We start from the raw sequence: 18,902 nt of genomic DNA, 5'->3' as shown, positions 1-18,902 counted from the left end.
TTTCCCCATCTCAGGATGAGGGCACAGAGCAATGCCAGAAACTCTCTGGGCTTTCATCTCTCTCATTTGCAAAGAACTGTTTGCTCTTCTGGGTAGAGTCCAACTTCTTTACCATTCCTTATAAAATGCATAATCATCATAATCTAGCAAGGACCCATGAATATTTTTTCATTGCATCTCATTTAGGCCAGAGGAAAAAAATGGCTTAGGAAATACGAAATCTGAACTAAATTTCTTTAAAAATTAATCAAAAAAAGTGCCATAGGCTACCTAGGAAGAAATGTAACTGGCAATTAATTAACTCTGCTGCAAGTTATGATGCATATAATATGCCAAATCAATTTCTATTTAGCAATTATGAGCATTCAGAATATGCAGTTTAACATTGGCTATAAATGCTTTGATCCTAGCTGTTGCAAGAGCTTTAATCCTAATTTAGCAAATCTTTAATTTGCTAAAAGAGACAAGATTGGCTTTAAACTATTAAGTATAGCATCTTTGAGGCATCTGTACAGGAACTAGGAGGACAGATGCAACAAGCACTGAGTATTATATTTTTGCTCTATATTTTTTCCTTTGTTTGCAGTACTATTTCCTGCCATGAGATATACCAGTTTCCATTTTTATTACACTTCTATGACCTATTTCTACAAGTTAGGATGCAGGTTTTTACTGTACAGATGATCTTCTATGCCTGGACTGTAGCAGATGCTTAGCTTCTTATTTTCAACTTCTGGATATGAGATTGTTTCTTGGGTAAGATTCAATTATTTTTTTTCTCCCTGATGAATTTATTTCAATCTGATTTCACTATACTCTTTCCATCATCTCATATTTAACTGGCAGCAAACATGCCAATGCCAAGTACTTTAGTATAAGGAATAGAGTTAATCTTTAAATATAGAAACCATACAACTTTGATAAACTGGGTCAGCTTAACCAAACCTTCAGTCACATCATTTTCATCTTTATTGACCGTATGCTGCGAGTAACACAGGAATATGCACACAAAACCAATCACAAGGATAAAACATTTTCTCACATTGTAAGAAGTGAGAAGGATTTACCCAACTGTCTCTCAGGAAATAGAGGTTCAGGTTCTCAAAGAACCCAGTTCATAGGGAGACATAAACTTACCATTGTCATAGAATCATAGAACCACAGAATCATGAAGGTTGGACAAGACCTCCAAGATCACCTGGTCCAACCACCCCCCTACCACCAATGTCACCCACTAACCCATGTCCCTAAGCATCACGTCCAACCTCTCCTTGAACACCCCCAGGGACAGTGACTCCACCACCTCCCTGGGCAGATACATCCCTTTTTCTTTTGTATTTAGCAGTGAATTCCTCAAGTGTGGAATTCAAGTTGTCCCAATAGAATCATGTGCAATTATTGATTATAAAGCCATCTTAGAGCAGATAAGAGAGATTTGGATTCATATAAGTCTTGTTAGTGTCCTGTACCAGATTTTTGTATAAGGGACTTTTAAAGAAAAGATCTTTGGCAGCCTGTCAACCAAAAATTTAGGAAGCTGACAGCCTTAGGAAGCTCAGCTCAGAATTGTAGTGTGTATCACTCTCTGCACATTCCCCACTCACCACTCACAGTTCAAATTAATGAACTTGTTAGAAAGAGCTGGAAAGTCTACAGCAAGTACCTGAAACATTCACGAATTTCCACAACCTGGGTAATTCTGAGCAGTGCTGCCAGCAGGTAAGGTTGCTCTACATTTTCCTTCATGTTTCTTTGTTTATATCGTTGTCAAACATTAAAGCCTCAAGCAAGAATCCTTTTTGTCAAGTTCCTGCTTTGGGCAATTATTTGGGAAAAGAGTCAGCAAAACTGATTCAGACATTTCACATCATGAGACTGGAGGGGAAAAACAACACAATTTTGCTTATATATAAATCAACTTCCCCTACCCCTTTAATGGGTCTTCACTTCAGCAGGCTTTAGTCCGTATTCTATGGAGCAGAAAAGTATCCTTGTTGGCAAATAGCCCCAGAAATGGTTGAATGGGGCAAGCACGACCTTGGGGAGACAGGCAGAAGAGCTGGGGATCTGCAGATCCCCTTAAGGACCCCTGCTAGACTCAGGGCTCTTGGGAGCAGCAATAAGGTAGCAAATATAATGGACCAAGACCCCCCTATCTGGTAAAGCATGGATCATATTCATACAGGTAAACTCTATCCCTCCACAACAGGTTGCTCTTGTCCATGGTGGCCGTTGGGAACAGGCTCTGGGTGAGCTGAGGATGAAGCTGAGCTGGGGAGTATGTTCCCAGTACAGTCATATCAACAATCTTGAGTGAGCCTTGGAAGCTGTGTCTTCCTGTTGATCAGTTTTTCTAAACTTTTGTTTGTTTGTTTCCTTATTTTTATTTTTTTTAAGTGTTTTTAAGTAGGAGGTGTTTTTTTGTTTTGTTTTGTATGAAGGTGCACAAGGAAGATCTACCTCCATGCTATGTTGATGTTCCAAAGAGCTGGATTTTTCATCTATGCTGCCCTGCTTTAGCACCAGCAACACAAGGAGCCCTGAGGGTTAGTCCTTGAGTCTTCCTCAGCTAGGTCTTGCCCTGCAGTCTCCTGTCCAAGACAGCACCTCCCTATCTTTCCGAGCTGATGGCCCCCAAAGGGGTATTTAACTGTGCCTACCGTTTAGCTAGCTGAAGGCTGCTTAGAGATTACAGGTCTGATTGATAGCAGCTATTAACACTCCCTATCAGAGCTATGTAAAGAGCTATAAAATGCTAATCAAAGCACTCCAAAGCCCAAATTGGACATGTGAAATAGGGTAGTCTGGGAGTTTTTCCCTCACAAAGGTGATGTAGAGTAGTCATCCTGCCCCAGCACCTCCTTGTCTACAAGAGCTCTGAGTCTTCAGCACTGTCAATCTGCCAGGGCGATTTTGGTCTCCCTCAGCCCATTCTAATTGCTTTCCTTTGGATCACACATCAGTCATCTGCCATGAACAGATACTGTGCAAAGCCTCTTTTAAGCATCTGTCCACTTGCACAGATCCCTTTTTATCCTTTCTTTTGATTCATTCTGGACCCAAAGCACTCCCCTTTGTCATTCCCTTACCAGCAGGGGATTAAGGTACTTGCTTTTAGGGTGACTTCAGAAGAGACTAAATGTCATCCCCTGTTATCAGCAGCTGATCCTAGAAATCCTGACTCCTGAGATAAAGCAAACTCAGCACTTCAATTTGATCAACTTCTTTCCCAGTATCTCCTCCAGGCGATCCAGATTCTCTGAAGCAGCTGCTTGCTTGGGCTCACACTACCCCCATTGAAATATCCACCCAAAGTCATTTTTCCTGGAGGGGAATAAAATGCTTTGGGCCTTCTCTAGCTCATACTTGTCATCCTTCTAACTCTTGTCTAGAATAAATCACTTTGAAGACCTGCCACAACCTAAGTCCTTTTCATGTTAAGAACAGTCTTTCACAATGCCCAGAAATTGGTCTTTCACTTCCAGCTGGGTCTGCTGACGCTGCCTGATTTTCCCAAACTCGACTGTATGGGCTATAGAAACCTATGGTCTTCGGAAGGTCACGTCACCCTATAATCAGCCAAACAGCTACACAGTCTGTGTTATTTTGTCTTAAATTTCAGTTAAATGGTAATAACCTAGTAATTTTCCCTCATCTTACAGTAATTTTTCCTCACCTTACCGGGAGACTGTGAAGATACCATAGTAATGGGTGGCATATACAAGCTCTCAAAGACTTTAATAATTCCTCCTCTGAATGCAAAATGTAAGGGATAGAGCTGGAAGCTGAAGAGAAAAGGGCAGCACTGCCCTTCCTGTGCTTGGGATGAGATGGTACTCTATTAAAAACTATAGTCCATGATCAGTTCAACAGTCTCTAGGTTGCCTGTTAACATGCCAGAAGGATCAATCTATACTCACACATGATATCTTAGTATGGGTATTTGATGGCTTTTGATCGTCAACACCGTCACCAAATGTGTTATTTCAATGCTATTCTTTAGATAAATACTGCATGTAGAATGACATGGCATTAAGAGAGCCTTAATAACACACCATGAGGCACAGCAAAAAAAAAATAATATATATATATAATTTTATTTTTTTTAAGTCTAGTTCAAATTAAATACAATTGTGTGATCTTAGGTATTTATACAAAAAGCTTGTTTGTTGAGCTATCCTAGGTCCAAAGCAGTGAACTCGAGGGCACATCACAGACCTGAATGTAATGCCCTCTTCCCTGCCCTTTCTCCACCTACCAAGCAAGGTCAACCTTCAACCACTGTTCTCACCTCCCAGCAGGGATTGCACTCCTGCCCAGCCAAGGTGGAAACGCAACAAGATGTCAGGGCTCAGAACTGTGCAGAGGGACTTCCATTACCTTTTGGCTACTCAGGAAAACTTTCACAAGCAAGTTTTCGTATTTAAGAAACTTGTTGGTATAGCACACTACTTTACAGTGAGTCAAAGTGAATCTCTTCCTGCATTTTATACATATAATCTAAAAAGAACTCTGATAGTCCCTGGTTTTCTGTATTGTTAAACAGAAGAGGATGCATATAGACCTTTGGTGCTCTGTCTGTAAAAACCTGCCAAGTTTCCCATTAAGGAGGAAAAGTCTCTCTGTGGGCAAATTATATTCATTTCTCAAAGATGTTCTTTGAGAAAAAATAGAAGGACCGTTTATGGATAAATTCAAATAGCGTGTCTTTTTCTTTTTAAACATCTCTATTTATACTACTAGGAAGGGACTGGCTTGCTGGAAAACATTGGAGGAATACAGTGACAACTTCCAGTCACAGATCAGACACCACAACAGGGTTGATGCCAGAAACAGTTAAGTGTACTTCTAATGATCACATATTTCCTTGATTTAGGATATATGTCTTATTTAAGGTTTGACAACTAGCTTCTGGCAGCAGAAAGTATGCAAATATCACCACTTGGCATACAAATGAGGCTGTCAAAGCTACCTCCTTACCTCCTGCAGAAATTTCTCACTCATCGGTCCGAAGTGATGGCCCGGGGGCCGAATTCCTGACACCACCAATCCAGAACTGAAGAGCCTTGGCTTCTGGATGTCGGGTTTAAATTTGTCATACAGGATGGTGGGGGGCTTCACCTCCCCTCCATTGGATGCCTTCTGCTCAGTAGAGATTGGCACGCCGCACGCAGGGGTACTGTAAGGCAGCCCCGGCGGTGCAAATGAAGGGTCAAGCTGTTCTATCGAGCGAGGGTTTCTTCTAATGTATGTGATGATTTTAGGTCTGACATGTTTGGGCTTGGGTATTGCAGGTTTCACCTCCATGCTTTCTTCCAGCTTTTCACTGTAGTCACTGTCCACGTCTGCCTTATCTGCGAGGGAGCCCTTGGGGTGGACCAGGATAGGTTTGGGGATTGTGCTGCTGCAAGCAGCCTTGAGAGGCACTTTAGGGGATATGTTTAACAACTGTGTACTGTCAACAGGAGGTAGGACTGAGGAGGGTGACAGTTTGTCAACATGAAGTGCATAAAGGTCCTTCAAATTACTGTTAGATAGGGCGGGCTGACTATTAACATCCAGCATTGCCACTGGGCGCACGGGAGTTGGGGCACATAAAAAGGTATCAGCCTTTGCCAAAGCCTTATAGCTCTCTGGTGCTTCGTCTGGAGGATGTTTCTGTGCATGAGCTGTCTTTGTACTTGGAACCGAAAAGCTTGAGGTTTCCACATCACTGTCGTGGTTGTCAGGTTGTTGGTTCGATGCTGTCTCTGCACTGCATGCTCTGTGCTGATCTGAGAGATCAGAAACAGGCATGGCAGCATCCTCGGTGACTCCTTTGACTAGCATCAGTTTATTCTCATTATCTTGCAAGGATCTGTTGTCAGGTATGTTAGTGTTATGTACCAGAGAGATCTGTTCACCAACTGTTTCCGTGCAACCTGCATCAGCTTCATGTAAATTTTCATTTTGTCTAGGTGACACTTTGCCACTGGATTGACTATCACAGGTGAGTGGGAATATTGTTTCCACTTCTTTGTCAGTACAATATTCCTCACTAACCTGGCTAGTTGCCCTGCTGTCACTGTCATTACTTCTTCTCCCTTCCCCATTGATGGTGAAGTTATCACTTTGCAATTTGTCATCGGGATAGGTTACCACCTGGCTTGACAATGGTTCCTTTACTTTATTACAGATGTCTTGAAGATGGGATGCTTGAAATTTTGATGAGTCGGACACAGACCTTTTCTCTTCTTGCACTATTGTGCTTTCGTCTTTTTGACACTCCAGTAACTCTACCAGCGTAATTCTCTCAATCTTTTGTTGGCACGTGTTTTTAGATTGTAGAGATGGTGCAGTCTTAAGGTCCATTTTCTTACTTTTATCACCCTGACCTAATTGTGCTTCTGATTTACTAGCAGTCTCGTTGGGCTTAGTAGATGAATGATGATTGGTATGAGAAGTATGCAGTGTGCTTTCAGTGTTAACATTTGGTACATTTTCTGGTTTACTTATTTTCTTGTTCCCTGAGGTAGATGGTTTGGAATAAAACACAATATTTTCCTCTGAGGTATTGTCAAGTGGATGAAACACCATCCCGAGAAAATGATCTGTGGATGTTTTCTGTGATTTCTCTGTATTTCCAATCAAATGGTGTGACCTGTCGATGGAATCCAATGATGCAGAAAGCAGACGTTTACACGACACGCGGCCAACACATTCTTTTGCAAATGTTTCAGATTGAGGAGACAATTTACTCGGTCTGCCCAGAGAAAGCCTTTTTATTCTCTCCATCTCCACAGTCCTGGACATTTTACCCTTAGAAAAGTTTTGGGTGAGGCCAACATCACCTTTTGAAACAACCTCCAGGTTAGCATCATTTGAGCTGCTTTTTAAATTGGACAGACTTTGTCCTCGGCTAATCCTGATATGCCTTGATATATCCTTAGCTTCGCTGGTCCTAGAGTCTTTCCCTATTTCCCTGCTTGTGGTTGAGGGCAGTTTACTTTCCTGTACACTGCTATTACAGGTCCGAGGGTCTCTGAAGGCCAGTTTATTCTGCTCCGTATTCAGGTGAGTAACTTTCTCTAATCCTCCAGGGTGTATATTCCCACTCTCATCTGTCAAATCACGTTTCTTGATATCCCCTTCCGTGGTTCTAACTTTTGTCACTATTTGGTTGGCATTCGTATCCCCCATAGTCACTGTGCTTTCATTATTATTTTTTATTTCGCTGTGGTTGTCCTGAAGCTGGGCATAACATGACTTGTTTGGGATTAATGGAGCACTCATTTTGAAACTTCAAGTGACTGCTTTTTCTGGCAGTCCCAATTACAGAGAAAGCCTCTTCCCCCTAACAGGTTAACTAATTATTAGGCATGCTTCAGTTATATGTTTAAATTATAAACCGATCAGTAAAAAATTCCGAGTCAGAAAGCTTGGAGTCTCTTGTCAAAGTCACATTTTTGTGTTGCTCAGTTGTCTTTAGTGCAGCGTCTGGACCCAGGAAATCTTCACGACCTGCAGTAGAGAGGTTCAACGAAAGCAAAATAGATCTGCCAAGTTCCCTCTGAATGACAGCCAGTTAATCCAGCCAACCTGTGAGGAAATTAAAAAAAAAAAAAAAAAAAAGACATTACACCAGTGTCATGAATTATGCTTATTAAAAAAAGTTAAAATCAGCAGCACTCACAGGTTAGAGTGCTTTCAAACTCTTCAGATGCTGTTTCAATCACAACTTTGGCCTCAGCAAAGATTTCTGGTGTAATCCAGATCTCTGACTTCAGAAGTTATGCAGTTAAAACTGTCCTGTCAGAAGAGTAATTGCTACTGTTTTTCACTACTTAGATTTACAACTGTAAATAGCCATAAATAGCTAGGTGAGGATGAAACCCCCACATCAAGGATCTGAGCACTTTCATACTGCTATAACAATGTCTTTATTGCATGAAGAGTAGTTACTGATGCGTTTAAAGCACCGTTGTAGAGACAAGCCATAAGTATTAAAATTCCAGCTCTATTAGGGGACATTTATGAGTTTCTTCCCTTGACTTGTACAAATCACTGCTGTGCTTGTGTGGACATCCCATCCCCTCTGATACTCCTCAGCCAGATCCATGGGTGCCAAGAAAGCAAGAACTATGGATGGAGGACTGCAAAGAAAAACTACGTTATTCTAAGAGACAGTTGCGTATGTGTACGCTCAGCTATACAGGATTATACACCAGCCCTGATACAGTGCAGATCCGTTTGGCTCCCTGCCACCTCTGGTTTAGTCCAAAATTTAGTCCTGCTGTCTGTGACCAGGGAGCAGAGACCGGCACCTCCCTCTGTGCTTCCCCTGCTCAGGGAGTTGCAGGTAGGTCACCTCTCAGCCTCCTTTCCTCTGAACTACACAAACCCAAGTGTCCTCTGCCTCGCTTCACAGGACCTCACAGGAAGGGCCTGCCAGCCCTTCCACCAGCTTTTGCCCCCCTCTAGATGTATTTAAATACCTTAATGTCATTTTCATATTGTGGGCCCAGAATTGGACACAATGTTCAAGGTGAGGCTGCATCAGTGCTGAGGGAAGACCAACCAATGTCATCTGCCTGGACTTCTGTAAGGCCCTTGACACACTCTTTACCTAAATTTACTCTCAGATATTTCTTCAATAGATCAGTACCCTTCACAATATGGTACAGACAGTGGAAATTGGAACATGCCCCACATATCCCAGAAGGCAGAACTCAAAGCACCTGTGATGCTCCCAGCTGTGCTGGGTTTCTCATCAGGCACTCACAGGGGCTGTAATGAGAAGTGCTGATTAAGTCTCTGTCTGCTGCATCTAGGTGCGAGTCTGGGCTCAGATTTCTAGAGCCTGCTGGTAGCAGGTCCTCCCTGCCTTCGTGTTCAGCCCAGCTCTGCTCACAACACCTGCCCAGAGCTCAGCCCCAGCCTCTTCATATGGTGCACACACACATGCTGTTTGAGTCTGGATTCAGCACTCCTGGCATAGGTCCATCTCTTCAGCAAACAACAGCTAATTATATTAATTCATGAAACAGAACACAGTGGTAAGAATTTCACTGCAGCACCACAGGGATGTGTTATTGCAGATCTCATCCTCAAAGCACTATAAAGTAAGACTCTTTTTGTGTTCTTTCTTTACTCACACACACAGAAAAAAAGAGGAGTATTTATTAAATTAAATATACATGTTGATTTTTTTTTCCTTGCCAATTTTTTTCCTCATCTTCTTTCACCAAATCTGTAAATCTGTAACCCTGTGATACAAAACTTTAATGGATGGTGTGGGGTTGACCTTGGCCAGCTGCCAGCCACCCACCCAGCTGCTCTCTCAATCCCCTTTCCTCCACAGGACAAGGAGAGAAAATGTGACGAAAAAGCTCATCAGAAAAAAAAAAAAAAAAAAAAAAAAAAAAAAAAGTCACAGTAGAGGCAGCAAGGTCACTTTTGTCTTACCCATTACCATCATGGGCAAAAAAGAAAGAAAAGGAAAAAAAAAAAAAAAAAGACTTGGGGAGAAGTAATTTGTATTACTGCCAATTAAAATAGAGCTGGATGGTGAGAAACAAAGACAAAAAAAATGAAATTTCTCCTCAGCAATGCTAGAAACTAGTCCCAGAGGCCAACCAACATGGCTGCAGGGCTCAGCTGGGTCCTGGCCTGGGGCTGTTGGAGCTGGCTGGAACCGGCTGGAACCTGCTGGAACTGGCTGGAACCTGCTGGAACTGACTGGAACCAGCTGGAACCGGCTGGAACTGGCTGGAACTGGCTGGAACCGGCTGGAACTGGCTGGAGCTGACTAGAACTGGCTGAAACCGGCTGGAGTCAGCTAGAGCTGGCTGGGGCCAGCACAGGGCAGCCCAGGCCTCTCCTCATGGAGGCCACCCTGCAGCCCCCACACCATCACCACCTTGCCATGGACACACCGTGCACAGATGTACTTGGGGTGGCAATAACAAAAAGTGAGGGGCAGTTATCTAGCAATATCTTCCTCCTGACGTGCCACCTGCTAAGGGAGATTAAGGAAAGCAAATTCACCACTGAGCTCACTAAAATTGCATCTTTTTCAGATAACGATAAACTAGATTTCATATGTACTCATCTCAGCTAAGGAACAAGCTTTTCATAGCCAGCATGGAGAAAGACATGTGGTCAGTCAGTGAGAGCATAGATTCTCCATGATGGAGATGAATTCCCTTCCAGTGAAACCTGCAGGATGGTTTTTCCCCTCTTTTTAGAAAAGTCTCTTCCCTTTGGGGGACTGATCTTTATATAAAAATACCTCTGTTTCTTTCAGAAAATGGAACAGAGCTGTTTCCAAAAGGCCTGCTGTGACCATGGAGCAGCAGTGGAAATGCAGAAGGGTCAACTGTGAATGTAGATCTTGGATGGAGGTGGGCTCACAGCAGCCCCAAGCCGTCTGCCTGCCCTTCAGGGCTGGTGGCTCCTGTGTCCCACCAGCTGCTCCTGCCCTGGAGTCACACTCATTTCAAATATACAACTAGAGCAATACATCGGTTTGTCTTTTTTTTGTTTGTTTGTTTGGAAATCTCTTACACAGGTTTGCAATAAAACTAAATGAGGTATTTAAGATTATGAACGTGGTGATAAGAGGTCATTTGTTCTTGTCTACACTTGCCCCCAGTATGATTACTAGTACTAATTCACCACAAATGAAGGCAGGTTTGAAAAAAACATTGTGGAAACACCTGTATTCATTCAGAGCATCTTCATACATGCTGTCTGAGACAGGATGCATTCATCCAGGGAGCTTGTTCTGCTTGAAGCAGGAAGTAGACCAAATAATTTGGTTTAGTGTTGCTGGTACAAATTGATTAACCTGAGGATGAGAAAAGACCTGTCCCTTCTCAAATACAGGGCACTACACAGTCTGTGTTTGTGATTGAAATTAGCGTCTAAAAGCAGCCAGTGCTGACCAGAGACATGGACTTCAAATGTGTATGTAATTACACTGCTTTTAAGAGAAGGCACAATAAAATATGGTCTAGGCAGAGCTTAATCTCAGGCAGCATTAGCATTGCACCTGTGCTACCTTCAGAGTCAGTGAGGAGGGATGGGCACCTTGGAAAAGTGATTCATCCCATACTAACGCCTACACACCAGATATTTGAGGTTTATCTCTTCCAGATGACGTCCAGTCTCAGATTAAGGATGTCACAGACCTGAAGAATCTATTACAACCTTACAATTAGCATTCATACCATTACCTAAATTTATTTTTGTCTTCTGCAAAATATTGTCTGTTTAACTTTTCATTCTGCTATAAAATATATTAATAGAACAGGACTCCTAATTTAATATAAAAATATAATAAAGCATCTATCACAATTAGTACCTTATTATTTCAGTTTTCCCTATTACAGAATACAAGCTTTTGATTTTGGTTCATTCAATGGAATAGAGACTTATATACTGTGATAGGCACATTTGGGAGTAAGATGTATGGTTCTGTGATACATTTGGGACCTTGGAAGATTTTATCATTATTTTTTTCTGTAGATAACTTCTATTTGAGAAGCTTTTGCTGGGATTTTCTTCCGATAAGTTTATCTTAAGTGGCACTGTCTAGTCTCAACTTCGCTATGCTCTTTGGAGTCAGTGAGATGAAAAGACTGAGATGAAGAGCCTGTGTTCTGCTGCCTCTTCCTCTGTTCTTTATTGCTCACTTCTTTAGAGCAATAATGGCTGACATAAACACACCCAAAGTCACTTCCTGCAGGAAGACTCAGGGATGATGGATATTTAAACCTCCTACCTCTTCAGATGACCTCTTTAGCAGGAGCAAGAGGTAAGAGGAGACTTGATCCCAGCAATGGCACCATTTCATCACTTAGCAATTTCTCGCTAAGGACCCCTAAGAAAGAGGACTGAAAGTCTTAAAAGTCTTAATATGGTATATGTAAGTCTTGATATGGGTAAACACTTCTTGATGCTGTGTAGCATAAAAACGTCCATCTGAATTGCAGGAAGTGAAAAATAAAGTTGTAGACAAGTAATATCTCCATGTCACTGCATCTTGGCAGGATACAATGACTATATTCATTAAAACAAAACAAAACAAAACACTTTACAATGTGAAGTGAGCATACTAGACAGTAGAATGAAATGATATCCACCAGACTATGGTTAGCTGTGTATCCAGGGAGGAGAAAAGTTCAAGGAGCCAGAAACATAACTAAATGCTTTTGTTTTACCTCATCAGTTTCCTTCTGTGATGACCATCTTTAATAGCCTGTATTCTAAGCCTGAGTCCATGTAATGACACAGTAGGAGAGAAGCCTACAAGAGTTTCTTCTCATTGGCTATTGCTATGTTCTGCTCCATCCTAAAATGCATTTAGGCAGCAGGTCCCACTCCAACCTCTGGAGACACTAGGGAGAAGGTGAAGCTGAGCTAGATGTTATCAGCCCCCTGCACAGCATGGACTGTAGCAGCAGAACTCAAGTTTGTACAATACAGCTGTCTAGAAAGGAAACGCAGCAGCCTGCTTCTAAATAATAACAGTAGTTTTTTGGGAAAACAAGCAGTGTAGGAATAATGCTGAAAACATTGTTCTCCTCAGTAGGCACTGAATAAAAGAGAAATGTAAAGAATTACCATTCTTTTGGCTGGTTGTTTGGTTTTCAATTGCCACAAAAAAAAAAAAAAAAAAAATAGAGCAGCAATAACTACAAGATATACAAAAGAATGATCAGAACATATGGAAAAGTAAAATCGGAAATAAAGATATAAAGCCAAAGTGGGTTCGAGAGGGATGGCTCCTGTATAAACATTTCCTAGTTCAGACTGTCACATCTGCTTCCCCAACCCAGCACTGAAACACTAAAACCAGAATATTTACAGCAAGATATGCTAAAAACATCTGGCTGTACTGCTAAAACTGTGCACAGCTTAGGCTGATTGCGTTTTCTGATTTCTAAAATTCAAAAGAGTAAGAGAAGCACCTGAATACTTTATTAACCATCTGTCACTGAACTTACATGTATGCCTCTGTTATACCTGTTTGCTACTATTCTAAAACAAAACAAAACAACAACAAAAACAATAACAACAACAATAAAATGTATTTTAACAGCTAGGGGCAGACCACAGACCGGCAGCCACCCATCACCACCTGCTCCTGCAAGATAAATCTTCTGGAGCTGGTGTGGATAGCGAGCTGCACTGCTCCGGGATGAGGATCACACAGGTTTTTGCTGCATTCACAGATAAACTCCTGCAGAAACAGGTCCCAAGAAAGAAATCTTGGCTCATGGGAAAGATGTTCCCATTGTCTGAGCAATGCAGTAGCTGAGAAGACTGATGAAAGTACATGAGGAGCACATTAGTATGAGGTGTGAAAGAGATGCAGTTATTACAGTTACTACAGAAAACTGGCATGAAAAACAGGCTCCTAATATGCAGAAATGCTGCTGGGAAGGCCTGGCACAGGCTATTTGAGGACTTCTCTGGCAGAAGGGATACCACCTCATCACACATCAGGGCTGCACGTTGCCAAGAACTGAGCCACATGGATGAAACAAATACAGTGCTGGAAGGGAAGGAGGCATGAATATCTTCCTGAGAAGCCCAAATCATTATGAACTACTTCTTCCAATGGCTCTGGAATTTGAAAGCTGATACCAGAACACTTAAAAAAAAAAAAAAAAAAAAAGCCAATAAACTCCTTGGAGTGGTTAAAATACAATCAGAATTAATTAAAAGCAGTGGAGAAGCATTCACCCAGGCATGTGATAATTTTGTTAATGTGATTTGGAAGGCTGAGAACTAACATTTGGATAAACTCCCCAGTTGGTTTCTACTCATAAAGAAACAGATCCAGCTGTTTGGGGAAATTACAGTATCATCTCATCACTGACAGACCCTATGGAAATGTTGCTGTGTATCACGAGAGGACAGTACTTCAGGACAGGCAACTTTCTGCCTGAAGAGCAACTCAGACATGGGCAGAGACAAGAAATGGTGGAGCAAATGCTAGGTTTTTGCATGCTGGAAAATGATAGGAAGGCAATTCCTATTCAGTCGTGAAACTGAAATAACCTGAAAATATTAGTGGCTTTTGCAAAGCATGAATCTGGAACATTCCCAGAATTTCACTGTTTTGGTGGGTTTTATTTTACAGTTTAAAATAGCATTTCACTATCAAATTTACTCCATGTTTATTTTTTTTTTTATTATTTTTATTTTTTTTAAGTTTTAAAGGAGAAAGTGTGAAATAAGTATTCATTTCCTTACTAAATAAAATCACCTGTTAAAGCAGGCCACTGTCACTTTAGATGAGGCTGTCCTGTCCTAGGCTAAACACAAAGGTTACAACCTGTACACAAATTAGCATTTTAACTTTCTTTTCCTAAATAACTGTGTGATAACAAGCCCAGGGTTCTTGCTTTCACAAGGCCTACGAGGACATGTATCTTTTTCAATTTTTTCTTGGGTCAGTATTTTGTTTTTCCTGCCAGGTGTCATGTCACATGAAGTGTACTGCACACACTAAACGTGCCAACTATGACACGATACACTCATTGCCACTCGCCAAGCTCCTGAGCTCCTGAAAACTGAGCCCATTTTTTGGGGTCCAGCCTGCAGTACCCTGCTATATAATTTCCTTACAGGACATCCTGTGTGTCTCCATGACCTGAAGGAACAGGACCAAAGAACCACGTGCCAGCATGAAACCCTGTAGCTGCAGCTGTAGCTCCTGGCAGTATCACAATGTGTTCATTACTGGCTTGCAAGATTTCCTTTCTGAATAAAATGGAAAATACACACCATGTTAGAAGCATTTAGATATATCCTTAATTGCCAATGTATGGCGATCGAAGGATGCCAACCCAGCAGGGAGAGCAAAGGGATTACTTTCTTTTCTCTTTGGCTATATCCCCTTTCAGAACTGGGACACTTTATCTCATAGGCCCTACTGTGGATGGGAAGTACCCATGACCACAAGCAACTGCTGTTGGCCAAAGCAACCTGGGGCTGCTTGTTCTTGCTTGGGAACAGACCCACAACTTTTCTTGCCACAGCAATGCAAAGAGCAGAAATCTTAATTTACCTCCAGTTACACTCTGGGGATCAGTACATCTTAAATACAAACAGATCAAAAACCTTCTCAGATAATGTATATAAATTATTTCCTTTTCATAAGAAACTTGTAAATGTGTGTTTTTTTGTTAAAACTGCATTTTGTAATATAAATGTGGAGAGCTACCCTAATAATTTATTACCTGTGAGGGCTAAACTCCCAAAGCACATTATGTGGAAAGGATCCTGCTTACTGCTATTTCAAAGGAGTACAGGATTCGGGATTAAAGAATCTCATTATCAAAACTGACAAATTATTTTAATTATTAACATCAATCAAGTCTCCACAAGGCATAAGCCTTAATAGTTGTGGTTTTTCAAGACTTTTTTTTTTTTTTTTTTTTTTTTTATATATTTCCATTTGCTTTCAAATGTTCACTGTTGGATAAGACAACACACTCCAATATAAGCAATCCTATTAATCAGATTCCCCCTCAAATGGCCTGTGATTGTCTTAGCAAAGGTGACCAGGAAGCCAATTTGATAAACACAGCAAGTTATCTTGAACAAATGCTTGGTTTTATTTTAATTTCAGGTAAGTATACCAGGTTAATGGTATAGGAACAGCTCACACTTTCTGAGGCACAATACTATTCAATTCAGGACTTCAAAGAAGAACAAACAGCAGATCCTCAGGGAAAAAAAACACTATGAAGAGAGATGGTATTGGATGAGGGCATACTGGTTGTTTAAGTTGTAAGAGCTGGTAAATCAGGCGAGGCAGGACCTCAGCCCAGAGCTCCAGTCCACACAGATCTATAATGTCACAGCCATGAGCAAAACTCAGGCAGTACAAGAAAACCTTGAATCAGAGGGCCAAAGCAGAGAAATCTATCACTGAACACCCAAAAGCACTGTAGAGCAAATGAAAATGGAAAGAAAGAACACAGTAAGGAAGTTTTCTTGGAGGGAAGTGTAGTCAGGACACAAACTGATTCCTCCCCAACAAGTGGAGCCAAACATGGGAAGATATATGACACATCAGACCATGTCAGTGCTGCCACACTGCATCCCACCAGTTATGTATGGACTTGCTACCCTAGGGTTGAGCCCAGACATGGACATAACCCTCTGCACTTTTCCTTTTGTGCCTGGATATTGGCATCCTCCAGGCATGCACCACTTCACCTCTTGGCAGTCACGGGCACAGCAGAGCAAAAAGTCCCCCTAAAATGAATAGGAGATAATGGCAAAGGTGGGAGATGCACCCCTAGCTCCTGTTTTTCTCCTCCATTAGATGGGAGGGAGCAGCAAAGGGATCCTGCCTGTCCTCCCTGAGCACCTTGACCCTGCAGAGCCCAGCCAGCAACTGACCGTGTGCCCCTCTACTCAAAAACGCAAACAAGCAGCTTATCAGAAAATCTGCAACAGCTGGACAGTGGATGTGCTGGGCCCCAAAACAGTACTTAATTTATTTCTGTACAGCACAAAATTCTGACACAGAGAGGAGATTGTGAAATGCTTCCAAAATGATCATTGTTTTTTTGCTAAGACTGCTAAATCTTTCCTGCTTTCCAAAAAAACATCTGGGAGACAGAAAAAATATATTTAGTTATAACACTCAAAAAGTTCATAAATTTGCTTCCTATTGAGCAAAACCAGAAACTCAGAAGCTTTGTCTACTCCAGCAAATCTACCCACTGCTGATAAAGCAGTTATAACTGGAGCTGAACTCAGTTTAACTTCAAGTGTATCCAAGGGTAAACCATCTTTCCGCATCATTTTCTGAATTCAATGGCAGGTAAATTCATCAGTTCTTAACTGAGTACCTAAATATGAATTTAGGACCCTAGTATTTGCTTGCTAGGTTTGCACATTTGTGTTTGAACTCCAACCAATTCTATAATGCTGTCAAACTTTCAAATACATCAGTGCAGATATACTGGGGCAGCCCATCAGTAAAAAGCAACAAGCCAAATATAAAGGATTATCAGAAATTCTATGTATATTCTTCAACTCCAGTAAAAGTTATCTTCTATAATTAGTTTGATCTACATTTCCAGAATATTTTTTCTCATGACTTGAGACCTAAGGGGAAAAAAATAGTGTCAATCTGTTAAAAAAAAAAAAAAAGAAAAAAAAAAAAAAAGAAAAAGAAAAAAAAGGAAAAGGAAATGAAAACTGTTAAAATCCAGATTGGACTGTGGATTAGAGGACCCTGGTCACACCAGTTGCAATGACCTATTCAAGGGCATAAAGCTCAGTGTGTTTTTATTTACAGTTGTACTTTTCTACCAGGCTCCGTGAAGTACATGAAGTAGATTTCCAGGTGTAACTTCAGGTGTTAGGAAGGCAGAAGGAATGTGTGTAATTATCACACCCAAGACACTCTGACTGACCTAGAAGCTGGACTATAATTCAGAAGCAGTAACACCATGCTGCCCCCCAAGCACCACGTGTCCATCCTAGCTGGGGGCTCACCAAGGGCGAACTGGCAAGGAAGTTCTCATTTATGAGCACAGAAGGCAAACAGCAAAATCTTAGTATTCAGAAAAGTCAAGCACAACTAATGCATTACCTTCCTGCTGCTACTGATCCTGAAAGGGTAGCAGAAGTACATCACAGTGACCACTGCTCTGTAAACAATTATATTTGTTCTGCTTAGACAAAATGTGTATATATTGCTCAAAAACATTTGAAGGATACTTTTTTTTTTTTTTTTTTTTTTTTTTTGTCAGAAGATTGCATCCCCCTTTTCATAAATCAACACAAACTTGATCCAGTTTTAGCATTCTATCACCTTTCTGTTTACCAGGCACTTTATCACTACACACTCCTTAAATGTATACAGAAAATGAAAAATGCTTCCACTGTGCATTTTGAGGATTTTTCCCACACTGTATTTTTTTAACAGCAAACATACGATTTGAGATCCTTATGCTCATGCTTATTTTTTGATATTGCTGATTATTTTAGCACCCACAGCTGTGTATCAAGCATCTTTTGCACATATCAGATACACAGGAAAACTAGCAAGCATATCAGATACATTGCATTAAAAATAGCAAGCACTCAGCAGCTCAGCCCAAAAAGAAAGGGATGTTTCTTCTAAATTGCATGCCTCACCTTACCATCGCCCCACTCTCTACTTACCCTAACCATGCAGTCCTCTCCCCTCCTTCAGGAACTTGGAAGAAGTTTGGTTTTTGCAGCTTGTGCTAAGGACCAGACAGGCTTTTGGGCAAAGCAAATAAATGAGCTCCAAAGAATAGGAAAGGAAGCATCCACAAATTCTCTTCCTTCTTGCTCCAGTTTGTGTCTGCAAACTGAAGGGAGAAGGATGTAGTCTCCCAAGGGATTGCTCAGGACTTTCCAGCTTTGCTGGTGGAGCTGGTTGGAGGACAACTGCTGGTGGAAGACAAGCTGAACATGAGTCAGTGGTATGTCCTCGTGGCAGAGAAGGCTAAAAGTGTATGGGTCTGCATAAGCAAGAATGTAGCCAGCAGAGGCTGAGGTACCTGGCTCTGTCCAGCCTAGAAGAGAGGAGTCTGGGGGGAATCTAACAGCTGTCTTCAGTGAGCAAAAAAAGGGGAATAATGGAGAAGACAGAGTCAGACTCTTCTCATAAGTGCACAGCTAAAGGAAAAGAAGCAGCAGACACAAGTTGCTATAACATTGAAACTGAATATAAGGGGGAAAAATGTTCATAATGACAGACGTGAAGCACTGGTGCAGGTCAACAAGAATGGTTATACAATCTCCATCCTTGGCGATTTCCAAACTTTCACTCAAGAAGGCCCCAAGAAACCTGACCTCAGGTTGGTCCAGCTTTGAGTAGGGTTTGGACTAGGTGGCCTCTAGAAGTCCCTTCC

At 41.5% G+C, this 18,902-nt stretch overlaps 1 protein-coding gene across 4 annotated transcripts in view; it reads right to left on the bottom strand.

The window, feature by feature from the left end:
- Positions 1-18,902, bottom strand: part of MTUS2 (microtubule associated scaffold protein 2) — a 276,013-nt gene that overhangs the window by 172,163 nt on the left and 84,948 nt on the right. For 3 of the 4 annotated variants that reach the window (XR_014319556.1, XM_082784643.1, XM_082784645.1), the window contains exon 2: positions 4,981-7,578. Coding sequence is in view for 3 of the 4 variants with exons in the window: in XM_082784643.1 (XP_082640769.1) it covers positions 4,981-7,272 (2,292 nt within the window). In the remaining variant the exon portion in view is untranslated. Of the gene's footprint in view, positions 1-4,980; positions 7,719-18,902 lie in introns of those variants that run through there. The other variant, XM_082784644.1, reaches the window with a different exon arrangement.

Source organism: Aythya marila (genome assembly GCF_965140915.1).
Source record: "Aythya marila genome assembly, chromosome: 1".
NCBI lineage: Eukaryota > Metazoa > Chordata > Aves > Anseriformes > Anatidae > Aythya > Aythya marila.
Note: the sequence above shows the minus strand (reverse complement) of the source record. Positions and strands in the feature narration are given on the sequence as shown.